General features: G+C 52.3%; 13 protein-coding genes across 13 annotated transcripts; 8 read left to right on the top strand and 5 right to left on the bottom strand.

Moving 5' to 3' along the window:
• Positions 1 to 143: 143 nt before the first annotated feature.
• On the top strand, positions 144 to 513 carry J4E90_003339 (uncharacterized protein; the record flags this gene model as incomplete). Its single annotated transcript, XM_051432910.1, has 2 exons — positions 144 to 300; positions 368 to 513. 2 exons carry the CDS (start codon positions 144 to 146, stop codon positions 511 to 513), a joined length of 303 nt encoding a protein of 100 aa, XP_051292808.1.
• Positions 514 to 857: 344 nt separating this feature from the next.
• On the bottom strand, positions 858 to 2,308 carry J4E90_003338 (uncharacterized protein; the record flags this gene model as incomplete). The annotated part of the gene is made up of 3 exons (XM_051432909.1): positions 858 to 1,070; positions 1,131 to 1,877; positions 1,931 to 2,308. The coding sequence occupies 3 exons, from the start codon at positions 2,306 to 2,308 to the stop codon at positions 858 to 860; spliced, it is 1,338 nt and encodes a 445-aa protein (XP_051292807.1).
• Positions 2,309 to 3,553: 1,245 nt separating this feature from the next.
• On the top strand, positions 3,554 to 5,149 carry J4E90_003337 (uncharacterized protein; the record flags this gene model as incomplete). Its single annotated transcript, XM_051432908.1, has 1 exon — positions 3,554 to 5,149. One exon carries the CDS (start codon positions 3,554 to 3,556, stop codon positions 5,147 to 5,149), a length of 1,596 nt encoding a protein of 531 aa, XP_051292806.1.
• A 774-nt stretch (positions 5,150 to 5,923) lies between these two features.
• On the top strand, positions 5,924 to 6,427 carry J4E90_003336 (uncharacterized protein; the record flags this gene model as incomplete). The annotated part of the gene is made up of 1 exon (XM_051432907.1): positions 5,924 to 6,427. One exon carries the CDS (start codon positions 5,924 to 5,926, stop codon positions 6,425 to 6,427), a length of 504 nt encoding a protein of 167 aa, XP_051292805.1.
• Positions 6,428 to 6,740: 313 nt separating this feature from the next.
• On the bottom strand, positions 6,741 to 7,750 carry J4E90_003335 (uncharacterized protein; the record flags this gene model as incomplete). The annotated part of the gene is made up of 2 exons (XM_051432906.1): positions 6,741 to 7,166; positions 7,223 to 7,750. The coding sequence occupies 2 exons, from the start codon at positions 7,748 to 7,750 to the stop codon at positions 6,741 to 6,743; spliced, it is 954 nt and encodes a 317-aa protein (XP_051292804.1).
• Positions 7,751 to 9,361: 1,611 nt separating this feature from the next.
• Positions 9,362 to 10,375, top strand: J4E90_003334 (uncharacterized protein; the record flags this gene model as incomplete). Its single annotated transcript, XM_051432905.1, has 1 exon — positions 9,362 to 10,375. One exon carries the CDS (start codon positions 9,362 to 9,364, stop codon positions 10,373 to 10,375), a length of 1,014 nt encoding a protein of 337 aa, XP_051292803.1.
• Positions 10,376 to 10,717: 342 nt separating this feature from the next.
• On the top strand, positions 10,718 to 13,246 carry J4E90_003333 (uncharacterized protein; the record flags this gene model as incomplete). Its single annotated transcript, XM_051432904.1, has 3 exons — positions 10,718 to 10,865; positions 10,914 to 11,225; positions 11,274 to 13,246. 3 exons carry the CDS (start codon positions 10,718 to 10,720, stop codon positions 13,244 to 13,246), a joined length of 2,433 nt encoding a protein of 810 aa, XP_051292802.1.
• A 917-nt stretch (positions 13,247 to 14,163) lies between these two features.
• Positions 14,164 to 15,537, top strand: J4E90_003332 (uncharacterized protein; the record flags this gene model as incomplete). Its single annotated transcript, XM_051432903.1, has 3 exons — positions 14,164 to 14,357; positions 14,660 to 14,931; positions 14,978 to 15,537. The coding sequence occupies 3 exons, from the start codon at positions 14,164 to 14,166 to the stop codon at positions 15,535 to 15,537; spliced, it is 1,026 nt and encodes a 341-aa protein (XP_051292801.1).
• Positions 15,538 to 15,782: 245 nt separating this feature from the next.
• On the top strand, positions 15,783 to 17,866 carry J4E90_003331 (uncharacterized protein; the record flags this gene model as incomplete). Its single annotated transcript, XM_051432902.1, has 7 exons — positions 15,783 to 15,908; positions 16,070 to 16,409; positions 16,465 to 16,488; positions 16,543 to 16,614; positions 16,658 to 17,188; positions 17,240 to 17,400; positions 17,450 to 17,866. 7 exons carry the CDS (start codon positions 15,783 to 15,785, stop codon positions 17,864 to 17,866), a joined length of 1,671 nt encoding a protein of 556 aa, XP_051292800.1.
• Positions 17,867 to 17,963: 97 nt separating this feature from the next.
• Positions 17,964 to 19,158, bottom strand: J4E90_003330 (uncharacterized protein; the record flags this gene model as incomplete). The annotated part of the gene is made up of 2 exons (XM_051432901.1): positions 17,964 to 18,344; positions 18,403 to 19,158. 2 exons carry the CDS (start codon positions 19,156 to 19,158, stop codon positions 17,964 to 17,966), a joined length of 1,137 nt encoding a protein of 378 aa, XP_051292799.1.
• A 298-nt stretch (positions 19,159 to 19,456) lies between these two features.
• Positions 19,457 to 20,049, bottom strand: J4E90_003329 (uncharacterized protein; the record flags this gene model as incomplete). Its single annotated transcript, XM_051432900.1, has 2 exons — positions 19,457 to 19,892; positions 19,940 to 20,049. 2 exons carry the CDS (start codon positions 20,047 to 20,049, stop codon positions 19,457 to 19,459), a joined length of 546 nt encoding a protein of 181 aa, XP_051292798.1.
• A 1,927-nt stretch (positions 20,050 to 21,976) lies between these two features.
• On the bottom strand, positions 21,977 to 23,527 carry NMD3 (ribosome-binding protein; the record flags this gene model as incomplete). Its single annotated transcript, XM_051432899.1, has 1 exon — positions 21,977 to 23,527. The coding sequence occupies one exon, from the start codon at positions 23,525 to 23,527 to the stop codon at positions 21,977 to 21,979; it is 1,551 nt and encodes a 516-aa protein (XP_051292797.1).
• Positions 23,528 to 24,023: 496 nt separating this feature from the next.
• ATP25 (ATPase synthesis protein 25 mitochondrial) lies at positions 24,024 to 25,271 on the top strand (the record flags this gene model as incomplete). Its single annotated transcript, XM_051432898.1, has 1 exon — positions 24,024 to 25,271. The coding sequence occupies one exon, from the start codon at positions 24,024 to 24,026 to the stop codon at positions 25,269 to 25,271; it is 1,248 nt and encodes a 415-aa protein (XP_051292796.1).
• Between the last annotated feature and the right edge of the window lie 79 nt (positions 25,272 to 25,350).

Genomic DNA, 25,350 nt, shown 5'->3' with positions numbered 1-25,350 from the left:
TCAAACAGCTCGAGCTCCGCCCCGCCGCTTTCATATACAAGGCAGCAGCCGTCAACAACGCAACACTCGCCTTTTCTCTCTCACTGCACCCATTCACGCTTCATATTGTCCATCCCAGCCTTACATCACCCATCACCGCCATCATGATGAACTTCGTCCTCTCCCTGCTCCTCCAGCTGTCCATGTTCATGCTCGCCGAGGCAGCTCCCATTACGGCGCAGTCAGCTAAGCCCTGGCAAGCTGGCACCGGTGGCGGCATCATTGGATTCATCGTCCTCGTCCTCGACATTATCGCGTGGAGTAAGTACCCACAATGTGCCTAATAGCACGGTTGTCGCGCATCGATCAAAGCTAACACGTGCTCTAGTCGAGATCTTCAAGTCCAACCGTCCCGTCCCGAACAAAGTGCTCTGGGCCCTCGTCGTCTTCCTCTTCCCCGTCGTCGGCATGATCATCTACTACCTCTTCTCCAACCGCCAAGCCCATAACACCTACGAGCCCATCCCGGCATAGACGAGCCAGACAGGCTACGCGCATACAAGGCTTCACGCAACCGAAACGACCGCGCATCTGTATACGCTTACGCGCCTGTTGGGACGAGCGCATGTGCCGTCACGAGGGCAGATCGGAAGAGAATGGCTACCAAGACATCCTACATGAGAGGATCGGCTGCCGCTGATGATGTACAGGTTTTCACTACGGTTATCTGGCGTAACGGGTTCAATGTTTCATACCCTCTGACATGACAATCAATTCAATCTATGACCACCTAATTACTTCCCTTCAAGCTGAAGCCCCTACATCTATGCTAACAATCCTCTTCGCCTTCCACAAGACAGATCCCTCGCCACACCCTTTCAAACCTTCCCCAAGATACCTTCCGTGGTGGCGAATTTAGCAGACAGTGCAATAAGCCCACCCATCAAACTCATCACGCCACTGAAAATCGACACTTCTTTGAACCCGCCGTATTGATCGATGAACGCGCCGTTGATTGGAGGGCCGACGAGAACGGCGAATGCTGCAACACCCATACCCATACCCATGTACGTGCCAAGATTCCTCGGGTCCTAAAACAGTGAAGAGACCGAGTCAGCGTATGCCTCATGCATTTCGCACAGTTGACTTACCTTTGTACACTTGGAAATGGCTGCTGAGCCAGCCGATATGATGGTACCCGATACAAAACCGAACATGACCGAGTAGACAATGATACCAGCGTTAGTCGTTGGCTCGTTGATGCAGAACACCACGATGGCGGTGCCAATGCCGGCGAAACCGAACATATTCATTCCGCCCAGCTTATCCGCGAGTATTCCCGGAATAATACGACCAAACGTGGAGGACCCGTTGATCATGGCGAGGAGGTACGATGCGAGTAAAGGCTCCATACCTCGGCTGACGGCATAGACTGGGAGGTAGAAGACCGGTATCCACATGCCCATCATCATGAAGAACAGTCCTGCAACGAGCAGTACGTATCGCTTCATCTTCCATGCTTCGCCAAGGAAGACTGTTGTCTTGCGGGGTGGTATGCGCGGCTTGATGACGAAGCAGGCAAACATCATGAAAGGAAGCATGATGAAAGCGATGATACGGATGCACCAGCCAAAGGACAGAGACGAGTCGTTCAGAAGTTTGGACAGGACGATTGGAAAGATGACACCGCCGATGGAGGACCCTGATACCACGATACCGAGGGCGGCGGCGCGTCGCTTGTCGAAGTAATGTCCCATTACTGCAAAGGCAGGTGTCTGAAGGAAGACTACGCTGGAGCCCATGAGGATAGACTGCGCGAGGAAGAACTGGTAGTACTCGCTACACAACGACAGCATCATGAGGCCAAGGACGTATGTAAGTGTTGCAGGCCGCATCATCTATTCGTTCAAGTCAGTACGAGATCAGTGTCATGCCATCAGAAAATACTCACCCAAACACCAAAGCGATCAAACATCGGGCCCCCTACAACACCTCCAGCAAACTGGATGAAACTTGTCAGACTGCCTATCCACGCAATCTGGTCCATGCTGTGGTCTCTCAGTTGATGAGTAGAGTAGTATTGTTGCAGGACGCCGAAGCAGGAGGTAAAGCCGAGGCAGCAAAAGAAGATGCAGAAGCCGCCTAGAGCGTTCAACCAAGCTGTTAGGCCACCGTCAGGAGCAGGGCCTAAAGCAGCGATCTCGGCGTCAACGGTTGCTTGGCCGTCATCGTGGGCTGATTCGATAGATGCTTTTTCAACATCGTAGGAGGGAATGGAAGGAGTGCTGGTACCAGCAACGGCGCTGGGTTGAGCTGTTGATGTGGGCATTTTGACTTTGTATTGGAAGGGCTTGGATTAGAGTTCTGTGGCTCTAAGACAGTCGGGAAGTTGATGAGGGCTACAACACTCATCCTGACGGTTTATATGTACAATCTTGTTGCTTGTCATATCGTCATGAGAAGGGAGAGCAGAATCCGAGGTCGGATGTAACCTTGCAATTTCATTGGTCAATACTCCGAGAAGGCTTGGTTTGGCGTTTGTGAGGTAGGGTACATGGACATTCTAGGCGCGCCACTAGATAAATAATCCAGCTATATCCGAAAACTTATCCCCGCCTCGCTGTTATTATACTTGCACCGACTCCCTCCGGGCCGTAGATCTAACTTCCGTTTATCGAACAAAAAATCTACACGCACAATGACTGACTTCAGCCGCAGACGCAAGAGGCCTACTATGTGAGTCCATCCGGTCAACCTAGGAAAAGGCTGTATACCGTGGAGCCCACATTGACGTCAGGTCGCCCACTTTGCACGTTTTTACCTTGCTGTAGTCTGCAGACCTGTTTAGGTTTTCCTTGTATAAGGACAGAAGCTAACACATCCAGCTCTTGCGCATTGTGCCGGAAGCGAAAGCTACGCTGCAATCGAGAGACACCATGCAGTAACTGTCTGAAGAGCAAGACTGGCTCTTGTGTCTACGAGACTGGAGTGCCGGATAGAAGGCAAGTAGCATCCAATATGACGTGCGATGAGACATTTACTGACTTCGTACATCTGTCTTCAGGCCTGCCACATCGCCTTTCACACCCATCCAACCGTACATTGGAGGCCCAACATCCAGGAGCATACCTAGCATACCCTCAAGCTCATCCGTCACAGCGGCCAATACCGGCATCGACCGAAGTCCTTTCGAACTTGATGCTATGAGAGCACGTATCGCCGAGTTGGAAGACAGGTTATCGCGGGCTGAAAGCTCTACTACCCTCTCGCCATCTTCGTCGACTCCTGCGTCGATGCACACTGTACAGACTGTCAGCAGCTTTGCCTGTACAGTGAATGTCCTCCAAGACACCCGGATGCCTAGCGGTACAGCTATCTCTCGAGGCATTGCACACAAAAACCGAGTTTTCGGACAGAGCCATTGGATGAATGGATTCGTGAGTAATTGCCGATGTACGAACTGCATGTAAGACAAACACTGACTTCGTACACCCATCTTTAGGTGATATTCCGTGATATCATCGAGACAATTGAGCCCTTTCTACAAAGCGGAACGCCCAACGTAATCACCAGTATGCAACGAGCAAAGCCTTTAGCCCGGATCATCAAATCGCAACGCTCCCCAACATGGCCTACGCCTCCAACACGAGACCTTCCTCCGAAGCATGTTTGCGATGACCTCGTCGCTGCATATCTTCGAACCATGGAGACTCTCTACCGCGTGCTGCATGTTCCCAGCTTCCAACATGCATACGATAACATGTGGAAAGACAAATCGGAATCTAACATGGCATTTGTGATGATGTTGAAGTTGGTCTTGGCGATTGGAGCCATGATATACGACGACAAAGTGTGCATGCGAGCCAACGCGGTGAGATGGGTCTTTGAGGCCCAGACCTGGCTGTCATCACCCTTGTTCAAATCAAAGCTCGGTATCCAATATCTACAGATCAGCATCCTCCTCCTGATCGCACGAGAGCTTGTCGACGTTGGCTCTGAGCTTGTGTGGATCTCAGCGGGCGCGGTGTATCGAGCAGCGGTATATGTTGGGTTGCACAAGGACCCGTCGCAGCTTCCGAGTACGACGGCTCTTGAGACTGAGATGCGCCGCCGGATATGGAATACAATCCTGGAGTTGTCGCTTCAAATGAGCATGGGATCGGGTGGTCCGCCATTCATCTCATCGGACGACTTCAATACAGCGCCACCAAGCAATTTGGACGATGAACAACTCTTGGAAGCAGACCCTGTTGCAAGAGCAGATCATGTGTATACGCAGACGTCCATTGCTATAGCTCTGCGCAAGACCCTTCCGGCTCGGCTTGCGGTACTCCGATTTCTGAACGACGTCAACTCGAGCGGGACATATGAGGAGACGCTTCGCATCGATTCGGATCTGAGAGCTGCACATAAGTTCTTGCGTCGCACCCTACATGCATACACCTCACATACCAGCTCGTTCCCCTCACAGTTTACTCTTCAAGCTGTAGAGTTCATAATGCAGCGCTACGTTACCTGCTTACATCTTCCATTCTTCGCTTCCGCACTCAAGAATCCGGTCTATGCCTATTCGAGGAAAGCTACTGTTGACTCATCGCTCAAGATCTGGAGTATGGCTTGTCCGAATGCAGGCGGAAGCTCATGTCGTCCGAGCGAGACCGACTTTGTACGCATGTGCAGGTGCACAGCGGGGTTCTTCCGAATGTATACTTTCCACGGGTCGACATTTCTGGCTGCTGAACTGCGGATGCGAATACAGGAGGACGAAGGTGATCTCGACGCATTGCCATCATCATTAAATAATATTGTCGATGACGCTGCCAATTGGTACCTCCGCTGCATGGAAGCCGGTGAGACTGGTATGAAGGGCTACCTTCTTTTACGGCTCGTCGGTGCTTGGATTGACGCGGAAAGTCATCATGTAGACAAATCAGATCTGCCTGCATTGCTGGCGGGAGCCGCAGAAGACGCTGCTCAGGTTTGTATACCGGTTCTGGAAGCATTGGCTAGTTGTGAGGAGCCGCGTCCTGGTGGTGCCGGCATGGAGGGCAGCGGTATGGAAGAATTCGACTTCCAGTTCTCACCGGAGTTCACGGAAGACTGGGACATGCTCATGTCGGGGACATTCAGTCTGGACGACGCAGGGGTCTTCGACGCGTTCGTGTCGTGATAGTACTATTTCGCTGAGCCATCGAGTAGGAGCGTCGATATGCCGCATCGCGCGGCCTGAAGAGGAACAGTGGCTCTGATCAAGTAACTGCCGTTTCGCAAAATGACAGCGGCTGTCACATATCAGACTGAGGACGCCAAAGAGGGAGATTTCTGGGGCTGTCGCTAGACCCTAATGCATAAAATACCCGTGCGCGGATAACGATCATCCGCACTAACGCCGTTCCCCAATCATTCCATCATCACGCCGCAACCCATCTTACCGCCACAGTCTCCATCGCGACTAACTATTTCATCGCAGCCACGCTCTGTAGCTCCGATATTGCCCACTGGTGCTTATGCTAATGACGGCGAGATGGCGCGATCCATTGAATACCACGAGGCACCCTAGCGCCTGCCTAGGGGCGCTTAAGAGCCTCCGTGTGACCTGACACACCGTGAGCCTCATAACCACCCCTTATCCGGCAATCCACGTCGCAGCGCAGTATGAATGACAGCCATCATCGTTCTTGCGGCCTCATATATCACGGTAAAGTGGCCTGATTTCTTTTGCTTCCCTTGTCGCCTTCTTTCCTATCCCGAGCTTCTGGTATACCTCAGGCAGTGGTACCAAGCCTCACCACCAACGATCTTTCTTTCCTTTTCGTTCGTCCATTCATTCACTTCTTGAGGCGTGCCGGTCACCAAAATACTCTCCACCTAATAATACTTTACTTCTTTTACTTGCTGTTCAACTTCCGAGAAATCCGCTCACGAAAACATCGACAACGACATCATGCATTCTCCGCTCCTCACAAGCCTCTTCCTCGCCCTCTCGGTCTTCCACCTGGTGGCTGCCGGCCCTAATGCTGTTCCTATCGTCCCCGGCGGCCTCCTCAATACCAAACTTGAAGTTCGCCAAGTCTCCGCCACACCCTCGCAAGCCGATCTATGTCTCGACTACGAACGCACAGCCAACATGTCGACAGTGGGCGCCAACGGCTCCTACCGTACAGTCGTTATGCAAAAGGCTAATGTCGGAACTCTGACCAGCGCGCGCATGATGGATGCTGCCATCGCGAAGCTACCTGCGCTCACGGCCGATCCGGATTTGAACAACCGATGCGGAAACTGGACAGAGATTGCACTGGCGGAGGCGGAGAAGAACTTTACACAGGGGATTGTGGCACAATTTACCACTGAGGGGTTGCCTGTTGGCATCAAGGCTGGACCCGAAGTGTTGGTCATCGTGGGTGTTATTGCCACGCTCATGTCGATCGTATGGGTGTTCCCTGGTTAATCTGGGATGGATGCAAGATGCATGCTAGAACAAGTGGGAAAGAAGAATCCGGAGCGCACCAGAAGAGAATCAACTATACCCAAACATCAATACTACAATCAATCGTCACATGCATACCGCTGCGCGAGCTTTTCTTACTGCTCTTATCGAGTGTTGAAACATGTTCAGGAACAACAGTTTGATTGATGGAATGTAAGTATATACACAAATGAAGCTATGTACAAAACCGAAACACGCAACTACTTCAGCGCTCCTCCCTCTGGCCAGCCAGTATGTATCACTAGGGCTGTATCTCCTCATTCCCCTTCATGACCTAAAAGGTGACAACCCCTACACCGGCGCTCTTCTGCACAATAGCGCAAACACTGGCCGCTGGGTCCACAGTGTACTTGTAGCTGGGCGCGAATGAGCCCTTCTGCGTGATCTGAGTAGGACTGTTAGTGAAGATGTTATCCTTCTCGACCGCAAAGCCCTCCTCGTCAGAGTCCAAATTGGTGACAACAGCCTTGTCGACGTTGGTGAAGGAGTTGGCTTCAACCAAGACTTGAGCGCCCATGCGCGAGTTGACACCAGAGATACCACCGGAGTAGCAAGAGCTGTAGATGTGGCCGGTACCAAAGCGGATCGAGGGCAGACGCGAGTTGATGCCAGTGAAGGAGTTGTGATGGTAGGTCACGTGGAGTTTGCCCTTGTCCTTGGAGGCATTGTTGTCAGAGTGACCGACAAGCGAGCCCTTCCACTGATAGGCATTAGTACTGAGTTTTGCATAAGCGTAAAGGTGTTATGGAGACTCACGTGGTCGTGGAACTTGTTCCAGGAGAAGGTAAGCATATCGGATCCAGATTTGGCGTCAAGCAGGCCATCGTACGTATCCTTGTCGCCTGTCACACCCACGCTAGAGAAGTCGTTGTGATCAACCCAGACATTGGTTGAGGCCTCGATGTCGATGAGATCCTTTCCCTTTGGCGCACGGTAGAGTTTGAGGTTTCTGATGATGATGTTGGACGTCTTGAAGACCTGGAGGCCACTGTCTGTCAGGCCGGCGTCCTTGCCAACACCGAGAATGGAAGTGCCTGCAGTACCGACACGGATGATGCCACACCCAGTGAGCATGCCCTTGATCTTGATCACACCGCCGGCCTTAGCTGCCGCTGTGAGCTCAGCACAGGAGGCGACAGTGGTTCCAGCCCCGCTGCCTCCTCCGGTGGTGCCTTGGGCGAATCCAACAAGCTCATCGACAGCTGCAGCGCGCTTTTCCATAGGTGCACCGTACGCCGTAGAGGCAGCGGTCATGGCCACTGTGGCGATCTCAAAGAAGCGCATCTTGGTGTTTTTGTAAGGTCTGATGAGACTGAAGGTGGAAGAAAGAATGTAAAAGAGTGAATAGAGATCTACTCTGATCTGATGGAAGAATGTATTGGAGGTGACGATAGCTGATGGGGTCTAATGGTGTCTTTATACCAGATGGTTTAGATTGCTACGATCTGTACAGGCTCCATGATCGCCAACTTGGCCGCCCTTTAATACTGCGAATCGCGGAACCATCTTTAGCATACCAGATGTGGAGTTTCTCCGCGAATATACGACTTTTGTCTTGGCCTCCAAGACGTTTCGAAGAAGCATTCATAATCCACCAAGGACATTCATGTATAGCGGTCTCGTGAGCCAGTATGTGGTTGTGGCTCGAAGGCCGGAAATGTATCGCAATTCTGGGGTGCATACCTGGGGAAGTCCCAAAAGCCGACGGCCCTCAATGACTGCATTAGCGCTGGAGCCTCGGAAGAGTTCCTGGAAGCCAACTGAAGGAAGGAATCAATATACAAGTCGGCGCTACCGTTTGACAGCATCGTCCAGAATGCTTGGCTGGCTGTGGAGAAAAAGACCACCAATGGGATAAACTTGAGAAACAGAAGATCGCCATGCTCGTCACAAAGAGGACTGCGGTGGCTGTAATTGTCGCAGTGATATCGATACCTAGGCATCGATGAGTGGGCGGAAGAATTCTCGAGGCGCCACAGTGTACCTGACACATGAGGAGGTGGTAAAGTCGTTGTAAGCTAGGGTGAAGACGGGAAGGAACAAATTGGCTGTATCTAGGCTGAATTGAGACTAGCCTCGCGAACACGCCTGTCGAAACTCCCAAGATATCGCGTCAAACGAAGAAGAGTAATCACGTTCAGCCCATACTGCTGCCTACACCTGTTTCTCCTCCAGGACAGTCCACGGGTCGTTCGAATGCATGCTTCACCCACTGACGTCTCGGGCTATGCCCGCAGCAGACTCCACAAGATCACAGTCAGGTCCGCCATGAATACAAAGGCAAGCTCAGGCAAAGAAAATGTTCAGCCTTTTGGTGCGTATTTAGTGTCGAGTCGAGATGTTTGAGGCATCTGGATGCCCAAGATCGCCAAGGCCGTATCCGACAATCGTCGAAACACCCGTTCCTAGGCGCATTTCCTTTCGACCCCAGTTCGGCAGTATACTCTCCGCGCCTGAACATCGGCTATACCGCGGTGAATGAATCCTTTTGCAGCTCTGCTGGAGAGCATACTTCCCCTGACGAATTTATTATCGTCCTCCTCCGAATATTACTTCGCAGCAGTCGAGGACACGACTGCCTAGGTGGCGTTGGCTGAGATCGGTGCCACCTGCGTGTTTTCCCGATGTCCGACATGCGCCCCAAGACCCAGCCGAAGATAGCCATTGTCGAGATGCGCAGGGTGATCAAGAATGCATCGTTAGCAGAATTCTTCGTCGAATCGTTTGCGCAACTTGGCATAACGCGTTATTGTGACTGCTCATTCACAGAGTAGATCAAGCGGCAGGTATTCACAAAGTTGCATGGGTACACCCAGTCGCGAAGAATCTCTCTTAGCACGTTTTCTACCCTCGCTGACCGCCAGCCCACAACTCACCTGCAGATCGAAATCGGCCATGGCTGGTAACGTTAGCAGATACCTGCAGGTATCACCAACGTGCTTCCTTTGTAATAGAGCTTTCGGTCCAGATCACGCGCCGGCCGCATTACGAGCCTGTGGGCATATATTTGGCTACCGTTGTCTCTCGATCATCCTTAACGGTGGCGACGTCGACTTGAAGAGCACTTGGCCTGACATACCCAGCATTGGACTCAAGGGTGCCGAATGCCCAGAATGTCAGGTTCCGATCACAAACCTCGATAGCGAGCAGAGAGCGCTGTCAATACTCGGCGACATTAGCTCTGCTATACCGGACCACCGGGACAAACTCAACGCCTTCGTCGAACAGCTACGCGATAGCGTCGCAAACACCGATCCTGATGTCGAGCGTCATGACACCCTACACTTCTTCAAGAAATGCTACACGAGCGACGGAGACGACATCCTGCAGAAAGCTTTGCAAGATGCAGCAAGCGCCGGCGATTACTTCTCGCCGTTTCATGACGCGATTACGGCTTCTCGCGGTGCCAGTCCTCAACCCATGGCTTTTCCGCTCATTCGATTTTGTTTCCTACTCTGGGACGCTCACAACGCGATCGAGAGGAAGACAAGCCTGGCGATCAACATACTACTGTGGGAAGCCAACCGCTGCTTGGGTGTCAACAACCCATTGGTTCAGTGGGAAGATGTAGAAGAAGCTGCCGACTTGGAAAATACTCGACTCTTCCCATTGCTACATGGACTGACGATGCTGGTGTCCCAAGGCCTTGCACGCAATGGCTTAATGGACCCCTGGCCTGAAGAAAAGAAGCTCGATCTTGCGCAACAGTTTGCATGTGAATTTATTGGTCCGCACTTCGAGGGTCAGCCTTCAGATATGTGGCTGGCGAAGCTGGCGCTTGTTGTGAACGAACTCAAACGCCATCAATTCGAGATGGGTAGGAAGCCATTGACAGGCGTCGCAGCCGAGAAGAGCATCGTTCGAGGGTGGTGGGCGATTGCGCATGCAGAGGTTGACGAATCTGATTGAGCTGGTGTAAGTGCTGCTTCATGCATGTGAGCTACATTTTGTATAGGACCCCGTTACTTGTCTAAACAATACAGGTAGTTTTCCCCAGTTCTCTCTTGGTCTCATGTGAGGCCGATTCCGGGCTCAGCCCGGCGTGACGCGTCTTGGAGCGCTAGAATTATGGAACAGGCTAGACTTGCGGGAAGATCCGAGATTCCACACTAGCCGGAGACGGGTCTTCGTATATCGTATTTGCGTAATCTGCGTATTGCGTAGTAAAACCGTGATGATAAAAGTCGCCGGCTGCCAAAAATTGAGTTGGTCAGAAGCAATACTTTTCACTTCACCCAATTGCCCTTCATCATGAAAGCAAGACCAGATAGCACCCAAGCGCCGATACCAGTAGACTCTGAACGCGACGATGACGTATATCATTTCGGCGCACCACCGCCGTACACTGCGGAAGAGCTGACGGGCTCAATACCACAGCCAGGAGATACTGGAGTGACGAGTAAGCGCAAACCGTCTTATTATCTGTAACTAGGCTGACTGGGGGCAGATGACGGTCGCATCGACATTGACTTGAACTCGCGACTGACCAAAACACTCGTCAAGCTTGTACCGAAGCATGACAAAGATGAACCAGAACTAAGCCGAAGATTCACTGTTAGCCGACTATGGAGTATCCGTCTGAACATTGTCATCCAAGTCGTAGGAAGTCGAGGCGATGTACAACCGTTCATTGCCCTCGGACAAGAGTTGCAAAAGTACGGCCACCGTGTCCGCATAGCGACACACAACACGTTCGAAGGCTTCGTAAAGGAGTCAAATCTAGAGTTTTATCCTATTGGCGGGGATCCTAAAGAGCTCAGTATGTTATGCTGTAAAGGTCCGTACGTACCTTGTTAACATGCAGCAGTGGCCTACATGGTCAAGAACCCAGGGTTGATACCGTCCATGAAGAGTCTTCGCGAAGGCGATATCCAAAAGAAAAGGGAAATGATCGCCGAGATGCTCTATGGCTGCTGGCAGTCATGTATCGAACCGGACCTCAAAACTCAACAGCCATTTGTGGCAGACGCAATCATCGCCAATCCGCCTAGTTTCGCGCATGTACACTGTGCCCAAGCTCTGGGCATTCCACTCCATCTCATGTTTACCATGCCTTGGAGCAGCACCCGAGCCTTTCCGCATCCGTTGGCGAACTTCAAGAGCGACGAAATCTCGACCGCCCTCATCAACTATGCATCGTATGGCGTCGTCGAATTTCTAACGTGGCAGGGTCTGGGTGATGTCATCAATGGATTTAGACATTCCTTGGACCTTGAAGAGGTGCCGCTATCAGTCGGACCTGTACTTGCTTCTGTACTCAAAGTGCCTTTTACGTACTGCTGGTCTCCGGCTTTGGTTCCGAAGCCACCTGATTGGGCAGCGCATATCGATGTTTGCGGTTTCTTCTTCCGCGAACCAACGCCGTACACGCCGCCTCCGGAAATTGATCAGTTCCTGAGAGATGGGCTCCCACCGGTCTACATCGGCTTCGGGAGCATCGTCCTCGACGATCCTGCAAAGGTGACATCAAGCATCCTGGAAACCGTGCGCGCCCTGGGTATCCGGGCGATCATCTCTAGAGGATGGAGTAACCTTGGGGGCGACTTACCAAACGACAACAAGGACGTTCTGTTCATCGGCGACTGTCCACACGAGTGGCTGTTTCAGCATGTTGCAGCGGTTGTACATCACGGCGGTGCAGGTACGGCTGCGTGCGGACTACGTAATGCATGTCCTACTGTTGTCGTTCCGTTCTTTGGAGACCAGCCGTTCTGGGGAGAGATGATAGCAGCAGCGGGAGCCGGTCCACAGCCTATTCCCCACAAACTTCTGACAGCCGAAAACCTTACAGCGGCTATCCACTTCTGTCTCACGCGCGAGGCAAAGCAGGCCGCACGGGGATTATCTTCGCAGATGGCGAACGAGCGAGGCGTCGAGGCAGCAGTACAATCTTTCCACACCAATCTGCCTCTCGAGACTATGCGATGCGCACTGCTACCTACACAGGTGGCATCGTGGAAGGTCAAGAAAGAATCCATCCTTCTTTCCAAATTAGCGGCACAGATACTCATCGAGAATGGTTCCATCGATCCCACCGATCTGGAAAACCACGAAACCGATCCTTTCATCATCACCAATCAACGCTGGGACCCCATAACAAGTACAACTTCGGCGTGTGTTGGCATTGTCGGAGACATGGGTATGGCAATGAAGGGCATGGTTGTGGATCCCTTCGTTGAGCCTAAACACCCTGCTACATTCTCAGGAGCCTCAGCGTCTTCAGGAAAGCCGGGTTCAAGCGGCGCAGCTGCCGCAGGTCGCTTTGCCAAAGGCTTTGGTAGATTTGTAGGTGCATTCTATAAGGGTACCATCGTCGACCTCCCTCTCGCTGCCACAGAAGGTTTTCGCAACGTGCCAAGGTTGTATGGTGAAGAAGTCAAAGACCATGGGGAGGTCACTGGCGCTCTTTCTGGCTTCCAAGTCGGTGGCAAGACCTTCATCCATGGCTTTGCCGACGGCCTCTCGGATCCCTTCCGTCAGACGTATGAAGGTGGGAAGAAAGAGGGTGCGATCGGGTATGCAAAGGGCTTCGGCAAGGGAATGTCCGGACTGATTACGAAGACTGGCGCAGCAACCCTTGGGATTATAGCATACCCTGGAGATGGCATCGTGAAGAGTATGAAGTACTTGGCGAAAGGCGGCACGAGAAAGCGCATCAAGGCGGCAAAACGGGGAGAGACTGAGTGGATGGGCCGGAAATCCGAGGCTGACCTGAGAGCTGTGGAACTCATCCAAGAGTTCGACAGGCTAAGGAAGGGCAAGGCAAAGGTGAAGACGTAAGGGGCGGGATGATCTGCGGCGTTAGGAACTTTGGAGTTCGGACACATACCCTATTCAAATGATTATTTCTTTGCTTCGCGAAACCAGCCAGTTCGCATTTGGAGTCAGAGATGCCTACTCACCTTTGTTGTGACGTGTCGTAACGGCGAACGGTCCCCCTTGTTTGGGAGAACGAAACGGGAAATCGGGTCCACTTGGTTGCCTAATTTCGGTCATTCCGCTCCGAATCCCGTCCTTTCGCGCGCTGCGCGTGCACAGCCAACCCCATCATGCTCGTCTTTTTCGCATACAGATCGAGTACCTGGAATACAGACGAAATCCTATCATGGAAACGGACGCAGTAGGCAAGACCCCTGCGCCATATGGTCAGGCATGTGGCAACTGCGTTAAAGCGAAATGCCGATGTATGTTACGCGACGGCGGTGTTTGCGACAGGTGCGCCATCCCTTTGATCAATACGCTCACTATGGAGCAATCACACTCTGGGATGCACGTCAACCTAAGAAAAAGCCGAACACCCTGGAGCCTACATCGACGTTAGGTCACCTAGTTTGCATGCTTTTAGGTTGATGTAGGTCCAAATCGCTACCTTCCGCGCACTCGGGCTAACTTGAACGCAAAGATGTCACCGCCTAGGTAAAGAGTGCAGAGCTTCATCAGCTGTGCGCAGGAGGGCACCCAGATCAAACCAAGCGCCGAAGAGGTCAAAATTGGAGGACAAACTCGATGAAGTCGTCTCTTTGCTTCGAACACAGCGCACAGCACCCCTCACGACATCGCCCAATGATCAGCTCGTGCTAACACCCGACTCCTCCGTAATTCCCCACCAGGGGACTGATGGTCTTGACAACGACAAGTACTTGTCTAGTGATCAGTTGCACGACTTCCGGACGAGTTATCTATACTATTTCCCCTTCATGCCCATGTCGGAGAATGCTACCACAGACGAGCTTCATCTCAAATACCCGCTATTTTGCCATGCTATCCGCACAATACTCACTAAAGCAATAACGAAGCAAAGCCAGTTGAGCAAGCACTTACGAGAACAACTGGCTTCCAGGATCATTGTGCAGGGAGAACGGAGCATTGACTTGCTCTTGACTGTCATCATGTGCATAGCTTGGTAAGGACGCAGATCATGTGTAGTGTTTCCATCTTTAATGCTGTTAGGTCACCGTACTTCACGCATGGGAAACAGTTCCTGGGCTCCATGTGCGGTCTTGCAAAAACGCTGGTTAGCGATCTCCGACTCGACAAGCCTACGCAACCCGCGGGATGTCCAAGCCTAGGCCCTCGTGTTGATAACAAGGAAGTTCGGAAGACCGAGGGTAGTAGAGCATTTCTATCTGTTTTCATATTATGCGCCAAGTAAGTTTGCAAGTAACCTCATCGTAGCTCAACTGACGCTAGAAGTGTTGCTGTTATCTTCGAATATGACCTGATGCTCTGGTCGTCGCAGATCGAAGATGCGTGCGATCACCTCAGTAAGAACAAAGAATGTGAAGGAGACGTCATACTGGTCGCCGCTGCGCGTCTGGCAAAGATTGTTGTCAGCGCCGCCGAAGTATCACGAAGAGCTTCGGATGACCACAATACAGCAAGGCATGCTATGATGGCTATTGACCCTCTAATATTGGCGCTTAACAACTTCAAAAGTTCACTCCCTATTGAGATTCTACAGCACTGTAAGATCGTCTATCCGTCACCTCTTCCAGCGCTCAATTACTCCAGGGTTAATTATCGGTCTCACTCAAACCGCCCAGGTTGCCATCTACGATCTTGCGCTCTTAACAAAGCCTACGGATGAGCTGTCAGTGTCGAATCTAGCGTTCGAGCCCAGCCGCATCGAGTACTTTATGGAGCTTCTAGAGACCAGTAAAGCCTGTCGAGAACACGCTTGGAATGGCGGCGTCATAGGTCTGACGGCTCCATCGATGCTCGTATTCTCGTATTGTATCAAGACCTTGTACAGATTCGCCAGCCTCAAAGGAATCCCAGACTGGATACCACCCATCGTCCAATCAAGCTTCGACATCGTGCAATGTCTAGAGAGGTTTGCCGAGATTGCTGAGCAGGCTAACATGGAATTCAAAGCCAAGACAGGCGAGGATACTCTATTTGCTGCAGCTGCGGAAACGCTAAGGGGTATGGCACCAAATTGGAAACTCCCTACGAGCGAGCACGATGATGCCATGGGCAGCACAGTGGACGGATGGAATGACGGGTTTGGTGATATGGGGGTAATGGACTTTGCGAGCGACTTCTGGATGCCTAGCGTTTTCAATCTTTGAGCTTTGAGCTACGGGATGTGGCGTCCTTGCAACTTCCGAAACCCGCAACATCAACAAAGCAGCAGGCTAACGTGCGACTTCCTGCTATGCACAACGTTCAAATACGCTCTTGCCTGATCATTTTACATCTTTGTCGCTCGTTGTCCTTTTGTACACAAACATTTTACTGCCTTCCGCCCTAAATCTACCACACCCTGGACCTGTTCTACTTGAACCGGAATATACCTACATAATAGCCAGTCAACATGGACAGCGATGGCAACACTGCGCCGCCGGTTCAATATCTTTGTGGTCTTAAACTCTTCACCCTTCTCGGCAGTCTGACGCTCGTCACATTCCTGGTCTGCCTCGACACCTCCATCATGGGTACTGTATGTGTCACCTGCGTCGCTGGTATGATGTTCCGATTCTGATGGTATTAGGCAATACCACGCATTACATCCGAGTTCCACTCGCTTCCAGATGTAGGCTGTAAGTGTCACTGCGACACCGCAATGTGAGACGTGTACTGACTTTGTATACCTGTAATTAGGGTACATTGGTGCTTTTACCCTCGCTTCGTACGTCGTCTTCTTCAAACAACGTTTTGTTTCCCTTCCAAGTATGGGTGAACGAAGTCGAAGCCTTTACTGATGTCGCTACCAGAGCAACATTGCAACCACTTTCCGGCAAGCTCTACACACACTTCAACAACAAGATTGTGTTCCTCACATTCGTATCTTTGTTCGAACTCGGGTCCCTACTATGCGGTGTCGCTAGCTCTTCAGCCTTCCTTATCGTTGGAAGAGTGGTTGCAGGTTTAGGAGCGTCTGGTATCGTGAACGGCGCTATGACAATCCTCGCAGGGGCTGTGCCGAAAGAAAAGAGTCCAGGTGCGTTCTCAGGTGCATGAATTTTCCAATGGTGAACGCTAACAAGATGCGACAGTGTATACTGGTATAGTACTTGGGAGTATGCATACCGAATGGTGGAAGTGGGCATGACTGGATGCTAACCAGATGACAGCCGCACAAATGGGCATCGTAGCAGGACCGCTCATCGGGGGTGCTCTCACTGAGCATGCAATCTGGCGCTGGTGTACGTTGTTCATTCTATTACCTCTTGCTCTTCTCTTCTAAAGCTGACGGTAACCCAAACCCAGGCTTTTACATGAACCTACCCATCGGCGGAGTGGCAGCCGCCCTCATCGCCTTCGTTCCAATTCCCGAGCGCACGACGAAGCCGCGAGTTACTCTGTCCCTCGTCCACAAAATCATACCCGACCTCGATCTGCTCGGCTTTGCTCTCTTCGTCCCTCCGTCCGTTATGCTGCTCCTCGCCCTCCAGCTAGGCAGTGGTGGCAAGTACGCCTGGAGCTCCTCTGTCGTCATCGGACTATTCTGTGGTGCTGCAACATGCGCCGTCCTCTTCATATTTTGGGAGAGAAGAATGGGCGACCAAGCCATGCTTCCAGGTAAGCTGCTTGGACAGCGCATCATCTGGACGAGTTGCGTGTACGCCAGCTGCATTATCACTTGTATGATGACAGCGAGTGTTTGGATGCCGACGTACTTCCAAGCCGTGAAGGGCAATGGCCCGACTGATAGTGGTGTACACGTACTGCCGAGTATATTGAGCCAACTTCTCGTTGTTATTGCTACGGGGGCTGCAAGTATGTCTCCGCATCACTAAACTTATGCTTTCGGTAGCTTATTATTCATAGTATCTCGCATGGGCTACTATCTTCCCTGGGCGCTCGTCGGTGGTATCATCACCGCAATCGGCAACGGTCTTGTGTCAACGTTCACAGCATCCACGAGCGCCTCGGTCTGGATCGGCTATCAGATTTTGTTGGGCGCTGGCCGAGGATGTGGCATGCAGATAGTAAGAACAAGTCCTGCACAGGTTAAGGTCGCATCATTGACGCTTTCAGGCCATCATTGCAGTGCAGAACGCCGTATCTCCCGCCCAATACCCAGTCGCCTTGGCCAGTGTCGTCTTTTTCCAGAACCTCAGTACATCTATCGCTGCCGTCATCGCGAACACGATCTTTGCGCAGACACTCCGCTCAGCCATCACACGCTACGCGCCCACAATATCGCCCCAGGCGGCGATTGATGCTGGATCTAGTGCCAGTGCTGTGCGAGCCCTCGTCCCGCTTGGAGAACTAGATGGCGTGCTAAGAGCGTACTCGGAGGGTCTGCGCGATGTCTTTTACTTCTTGGTAAGCATAGCATGTCTGGCTACCCTTGCCAGCTTGGGTATGGGCTGGAAGGATATCCGGAACAAGCGCAGCAAAACGGACATGAATGTTGAAATGGATGAGAGATGTGAGACCGGGGACAAGTAGGCGGGTTATGTAGATGGCTAGCTGAAAGAGTAGCTTAAAGACTGTGGATTTGTAACTCAACACGCTGGTACTGAGGAGTGAGCATCTTGATAGGAATTTACTTAGCAACGCCCATCCAATCATGAATACGTTTCCATATCTCATCACTGTTCTTCTCCATAAACATCATATGCCCATTGCCATGAATGCCGACTTTTCCAAGCTCAAGATGTTCAGCCTTGGAACAGCCAGCTTGCTTGAGAAAGTTGACAGTGCAGTAGTCGTACGGCGCATGGTAGCTAGCTTCTGACGTAACGGTGAGAATGGGCAGCGGCGCAAGATTAGGAAGTCGTCTCGGGGCTGGCTCGGCTGCTTGCAATACGCAGGGAACAGTAGCATTGTTACTTGTCAGGTTGGTAGGCTGATAAACCTGTTGTACTAAGTCGATCGCGGGGTCAGAGACCGGAGGCGAATAATTCATCGGTATGTCTGCCAAGCCCTGTAGGTTTTGAAGTCAACAGCCATTTCAAATGAGACTGAAAGATTGGTGAACCTACCCATTTCCTCGCTGGTGCAGATCCAAAGACTGCTTCCTGAAAGGGCGGACCAGTCGGCTCCACCAAGAGGAGGCCCTTCGTGAGATGGGGCCGTGCATCAGCGATGAGCAACGGCAGAAGACCTCCTTGGCTGTGGCCAAGCAACCACGTGGGAGTACCGATGGAATCTAAGAGCTGTGCTCCTGCCGATTGCATGGTGCTTTGTTGATAGGTGGCATTCGAGATAAACTGGACGTTGGAGGAATAGAAAGCGTCGAAAGTAGGATCGCCCATGATGCCTGTTCCTGGCCATTGAGTGTGAAGGGTAGATTGGGGCCAGAGACGATATTGCTGTGGAGCAGTGAAGCGTTCTTGGATAAGCTCAGCAGAATAGGTCGACGGCGCATCAGCACCAGCTCTCGGTGCCCAAGCGGAGCGTCCGCGGAAGGTTTGATCCACGATGTAGACAGTATGGCCAGCCTCAAGGAATCGAGAGCTCCATGATATCCCTCCGTCTGGCTTCACGAGAAAGTTTGTGCCCGTCTGCGCTTGTCCGTGGATCAAAACAACAGGGTCTGTATCATGTTGTTTGGTGGACACTGGCGTTAACTTTTCGACGTACATTTGGTCCTTGAATATATGACCACCGTTGCCATCTTCACTATAGCCACCCCCGACGTAGAAAAATGTCCGGACTGCAGGTGTTTCCGTTTCCGCATGATGATGGTTGTGCGCCGCCGCAAAAGAGATGAGCAGCGCAAGGTGATGTAGCAACATCATGACGTGCTGATTTGAGGATTTTTTGCTGAAGGAACGGATAAAAGATGTCGATGAAGGATGCGGCGAGCCATTGCAACTGAGGTCAATTGCCGTGTGGAGTGGGCTTGGCTTGCAGCTTGTGGAGCTATGCCTCGATGATCTTTCTTGCAGGGGCTCATGCAGCTACGAGGCATAAGCGGCACCCTCAATACTGAGAAGTCAAGCGTGTCGAGAGGAAGCACCGAATTGCCACCACACGTAAGGACATGAGAGTCAAAGTCAAAGCCATGAGCTGGATTTCCTGGAAACATGCTGTTCAGAGTCTCCGCGTCCTCTGTGCCTGCGGTTGTACCTCTACTCGCATAGCAGCAAATCTGCCATCCTTGCCCGTCTCCGGGTCAAATCCACCATACACCGTGTCCTGCTCTTCGCTCGTAACCCTTGCCAATTCCTCTGCACTCCCTGTGCTCTTCAACGACGTGTTCCTGACCAACTCAAAGTTATCGCGACTATCGTCGGGAAGACGTTCGTGGTGCGTAACGCGGACCTCGTTGGTGACAAAGATTTGGGTCCAGGAAGCCATGACGGTGGGCCAGAATATGGGCATGGACGCACACATTATCGCGAAGTCGATTTCGAGGCAGGAGATGATGAGGACTTCGGGGTACCACCATGTGAAATCGAAACTTTGGGTCATGCTTTGACTGTTCTTGAAAGTGCTCCAAAGGCGAAGGATAGCCATGAGTACGACACTGCGTCTGTCAGTGGTGACGCTGTAGTGTTCAGAGTCTGCACTTACATCGAACCGAGGGCGAACAATCCAGTCATGGCAAGCACTTGTTTCCGTCTGAGATCTTTCCTAAAGTATTCCGTGATCGGGACGAGGAATATGGCAATATCGAACGCCATGTTCGTCGCAGCAAACGCGAGTATCGTGAATTTCGCCTCATTGATAGTGCGATATCCGAAGCCGTAGCATTTAGAGCCAGGTTGTCGATCCCAGAAGTTCCTTACTGGAAAGCAGGGTACCCAAGCCATGAATGAGAAAGTCAGGCCCCATGCTATCACCAACGCGAGAAGTACGATACAAATGATGCGGCGAGCGCCCTGCTGAAAGAGCCTCAGGTACTGTAGGAGTAGGGATATCTTGATGAAGACAGTGGTCGTATGATACGCGGCATTTGTGATATACAGCCAGATCATGGTTGGTTGCAACTCTCGTAAGGTGTAGATAAGATGATGACCCATGCCATAATTGGTGCCTGCGCGAGAAATCAGTACAACGACCACGAGTTTAGAGTCGTGCAGGCCTACCGTGGAGGAAGGCTATGATAGATATCAAGTTGAATATAGCCGCTAGGACTACGAAGAGGTCATCGAGACCGGGTTCACGAACAACTCGCAGGCGAGTATGAAGACGGAAGCCTACGACAACCCAGCACAAAACCTATGACGGTGAGTTTGTAGGACGTTTGTATTGTCGTGACGTGAAGGACCTACGTGGAATGGTATCGAGACACCAAACATCGTGCCTTTCTTGTTCGCCAGTGGTAAGGGCGCATTTGGGTTCGGGGGAGTTAGCATCATCTCCTCGACAATGCGAGTAAACTCGTCGGCCATGGCGGGCAAGTATCTCAGATGAGATTCGTTAAGATAACTGTGTGACAGGTGTCGTAGTCTGCCTGCGTGCGAAAGGCATCGATTACTCAACCTGCGAGCTGAGGAATTGCGACTTGCGCATCAGGTCATATCCCTAAGAGAGGCTCTACCCCATGCTCACAAGTGGCAGAAACGCCCTTACGCATGCTGGTCTTTCAGCCGGCTCTGCTAGTGATGCCGGCTGAGTCGCGTACGGCTATGGATGAAGGCGGCCCTTTCTCCGCCAAAACTTAAAATCCAGGAAACTCAAAGTTGACCCTATACGACTCAGTGGAGCGAAGCCCGCAACCTCGTTCGAGCGCGGTGAGAAGCCGTTCGGACGGGAGCGAGTCTTATTTCCTGAACTACCTAGGATTGCGTGTGGCCAGGATAAGCTGGCGGCGATGGTGCGACACGCGAGGCACCGGTAACCACAAGAGCCGGAAAGCCTACTCGTAGATTGCGCAAGCAACTGTAAATTAGAATGACAGAGAACACTCGTGGAACACTGTGGCATTGAACTTTCGAGCTCACGGAGAATCTCGACATCGCCACGCAGGTGCCCAGGTGGTTAGCTGTTGAGTCGGCCGCGCCAACTCTTTCGCTGTCCTGAGTAGCGCATGACACATGGCGCAACCTTCAATTGCAGATCCGGATCGCCTGCAACATCAGCAGTAGGCAGCACACATCCGTTGACGTGATCAAGGATATCCCCGCGGAAGGTGCTGGGCGTGGGCAAGGGGAACCATCAAGCCTTGATCAAAGTTCAGAACCGGGCCTATCCGTGCCGATCTTGTGTAAACTGTTGAGCTGTGTGAGGCCTGAAAACGAACCTTCAGAGAGGCTTGAAGCAAGCTGGTGAAACTGTCGCCATCACTACCAGCCGCACTGAGCTAGCGATACGGCACCTACGTCGCCGCGCTGAGGCCACGAGAATCGTGATAGCGAACGATGTCAATTCCTGCTTTCACCTGCAGCAGTGGAATTGTCACAACCTCTACAGCCACAGCGACGAACAAAATGGCGAGGTGAATGAAAGTATTTTGAGATTGAAGGACAAGATGCCCAGTCGACATTGGATGAAATCGACAATTCTATAAACCTGGTACTTCCCGTCCCTTTTACCCGCCAAACGCCCGTAGATGCAGCAAGCCACAACGCCATAACTCATGCGACATTGATCTCGACATTTTTAACTTCAGTCGTGCATCTTCATTTCCTCGAAATCATCCAGCAGTTGATCCATCGGAATCTGCAAGCCTTCATCCTCATCGTCACCAAGACTGCTCTCAGTCTCCATGGCATCTGCGTCGCGCTGCTTCTGTTCCTGCTGCGCCTTGTATAGCGCCATGGTAGCGCGCAGGTCTTGGTCCTCCTCGACGTCCTGCAAGAACATCTCGAAGTCGCGCTCCATCTTCTCTTGATCTTGCTTACGGGGCAGCATCTCGCCTTCATCCTTGTTGATGCGCTTGACGCGCCAGTTGCGCTTGTTCTTGTTCTTCTTGGAGCGCTGGTAGTACTTCTTGACAAGCATGACATCTGGAATAGCGGCCGCGTATTTGTTGTTGTTCTCGAGAACGTCAAAGAGATCGTTGTTAAAGTTGGTGTTGCTGAGGAGATAGCCCATGACGGAATCGCCAACGTGCAAGATACCGCCAAGATGTGTTCGGCAGTAGTATGTTGTGTCGTTGACGCCCATGTCGGAGGAGCGGGCTACGGTGGCTTCGGCGAGGAAGTGGCGGCCGACTGACTTGCCTAGAGGCTCGATGTCCAAGACAATGAACTCGGTCAGTTCCTGTACGTCTGCGAGGGGTCGGAAAGGTGTGCGCCAGTAGATGTCCGTGGCAACATCGGCTGTCTGGAGGGTCGAAGGGTCGAGTAGTTGTATGGAGGTGCCGATGCGGGTGCAGAGTGTGAGGGGCGAGATGTTGCCGATCTTCTTTGCGAGGGGAATAGGGAGGACTACAAGATCGTCTTTGCAGATGGGTACGATTTCGCAGGAGAAGGAGAACTTGTAGTTCTTGGTCGAAGTGTGGATATCGTGGGAGATGAGCTCCTCGGAGCGCTTGATGTTGACTGGGATAACGGCCTTGAGGAAGTCGCAGAAGCCCACGGCATGATTCCTCTGGGAGAAGAAGAAGTCGATACCGTCGTGAACTTCCTTGATATTGATCGTGTCCTTGTGGGCTCCGTGCTTGAGGATCAACTGCTCCAAGTACAAGAAGGTCCTCTTGTGTGGCACCTTCTGGCGGATCTGCACACAGGCCCTCCATGTGTTGTGGGTGTAACTCTTTGCGCAGTCTGGGCACTGGTTGTAGTTTTGTGTGTATTCGACCTCGAAGCTCTGCTGCATGATGGCGCCCTCGTTGATCTCCGACTGCACGGTAATCTTGACCTTGATCCTCCTGCTGTGGGGTTCCGTCCAGATGAAGCCGGCATCGATGATTCGCAATTTGTTCAGTCCGCGCAGTTTCTTCAGGCAGAGAGCGAGCAGTTCGCGCGATTCGGGGGCAGCGACGACCCAGGTGGTGGGTGGAGAGAGCCATCGGTCGCAGTCGCGGCACATGAGCAGGATTGCCTCGCGCTGAATGCCGCCCGTCACGTCCGTCTTGAGTTTGATGCAGTCGTAGCAAAAGGCGCCCGAGAGTGTGCCGTCAACCGGCGCGCCGCAGTCTGCGCAGAGAATGGTGGCCGAGTTCTTGGGCTCAGGCGCGAAAGAGCGCTGAGCATCCATCATGACGCCCTCCATGTGTGCGGTAGTGTTTGGATGTGAGTGGTTTCGATATTGCGCGTCACTCTAGGTATCAGAGGACCAGGGAAGGATATACAAGGAGAGAAGTAGCGGTCGGTGTGAGTCGGACAGGCAGTGACTGCTTTGAAATTGGTGCCCCGCGTGCCCGATGATTTTCAAAAGTTCGCCGCAAGCCCTCTTTCGCCCCCACTAGCTCTCTTGGCAGATGCATCCCTCCAGCGACCGCGACATCATATCAGTATTAGATTATAGACACACAATGACCAGGCTTTCACTCCGTGGTATTGTCATTAACAACTCATGCGACGAATACCCTGCATACAAGATAGCGTACTGTCATCACAATGCTGGTGCTACAAGGCCAGACATGTGATGGGGAAGTTCAGAGGACGCTAGTAGTGGCCCACAGTCGGTGCTGCGAAACACCGATGTCATCAAGAAAGTTGAACTGCGCAGCGCCATGCCACCATTCGTGTCTGCTCTATCCCACACCATGTCTTTCTCCAGGGCTGCCTCTTCTAGGTTCATCTGCAATGCCTGTCGGGGTACCCAGGTTCGCCAATCCACCTCAGTGCCCCGACCCAATGGCGCATCTTTGCGCACCGCGCCTTCGACAGTCTCACGATGCGCCTTCAGTACGAGTGCACTTCGGCGGGTAGACAAGAACGATCCTTCCACCGACGATCCCGGGTTCGCCTTCCTCGACGACAGTTCCAAGCCTGTTAACGAGGACACCGTATCCCAGGAAGCCGCAACAGACCCCTCCGAGGGCTGGAAAGAAGCTGCGCCAGAAGTCGCGACCGAAGCCTCGCCATCTACAACGCCACCTTCCCAACAAGACAATGCAATCCCGTGGTATCTCAGACAACAGTCATCGGTCCCGTCGCCCGCATTGAATCCCGCCCAGATCCCAGACCTCCCCCCGAACCCGCCACCTCTCCTAGCGACCCTTCTCGAATATGTCTCCATCACGGCCGGTCTCGACGACTTGCAATTGCTCGACCTGCGAAACCTCGACCCTCCTCCTGCGCTCGGCCCCAAGCTGATCATGCTCATCGCGACAGCGCGCTCGGAAAAGCATCTCCATGTAGCAGCCGACCGATTCTGCCGATACCTTCGACGCGAACACGGGCTGAAGGCAAATGCCGCCGGTCTGTTGGGTCGCAATGAGCTGAAGATCAAGCTGAGGCGAAAGGCCAAGCGCATGAGGATGTTGGCAAACGTGGGTGGATCCGCACCCGAGGGCAACATTGACGATGGTATACGCACAGGCTGGATCTGTTGCACACTTGGCAAATTGGAAGCGCATCCCCATGACACACACATGCCAGGAGATGATGTGAAACAGTTTGTCGGTTTCAGAGACATCAAACCCGGCGTCAATGTAGTCGTGCAGATGTTCACAGAAGAGAAGAGAGCCGAGACAGACCTAGAGACATTGTGGGGTGGAGTGCTGAGGACACATCAAAGGAAGGACAAGACCGCCGATGAAGCACTGAAGGAATTGGAGCAAGACATCGAGGATCTGGAAGAGGATGCCGAAGACCTTGATTATCCAACACAAGAGTCGCCGCAGGCAGTCAACAAGTCGCCCTCCGAGTCTAGCAAGACTGTCAGTCCGCCGACACCCGCGCAACAGATACACCGGCCTCGTCCCACTCCTGGTGATTTCTTTCCACCCGCTTCAACCCCAGAAAAGAGGAAACAAATACGCCGGTTACACACAGTTGGTCTTAGATGAGTGCACGAGCGCTACGATTGAACGACTTGTACAACATGTAGAAATACTGTAGAACTCGCTCCTGTGCGAATTAAAATGG

The sequence above is a fragment of the Alternaria incomplexa genome (genome assembly GCF_024043165.1).
Source record: "Alternaria incomplexa strain BMP 0042 chromosome Unknown scaffold_4, whole genome shotgun sequence".
Lineage (NCBI taxonomy): Eukaryota > Fungi > Ascomycota > Dothideomycetes > Pleosporales > Pleosporaceae > Alternaria > Alternaria incomplexa.
This window is presented reverse-complemented; position numbering and strand designations above follow the sequence as displayed.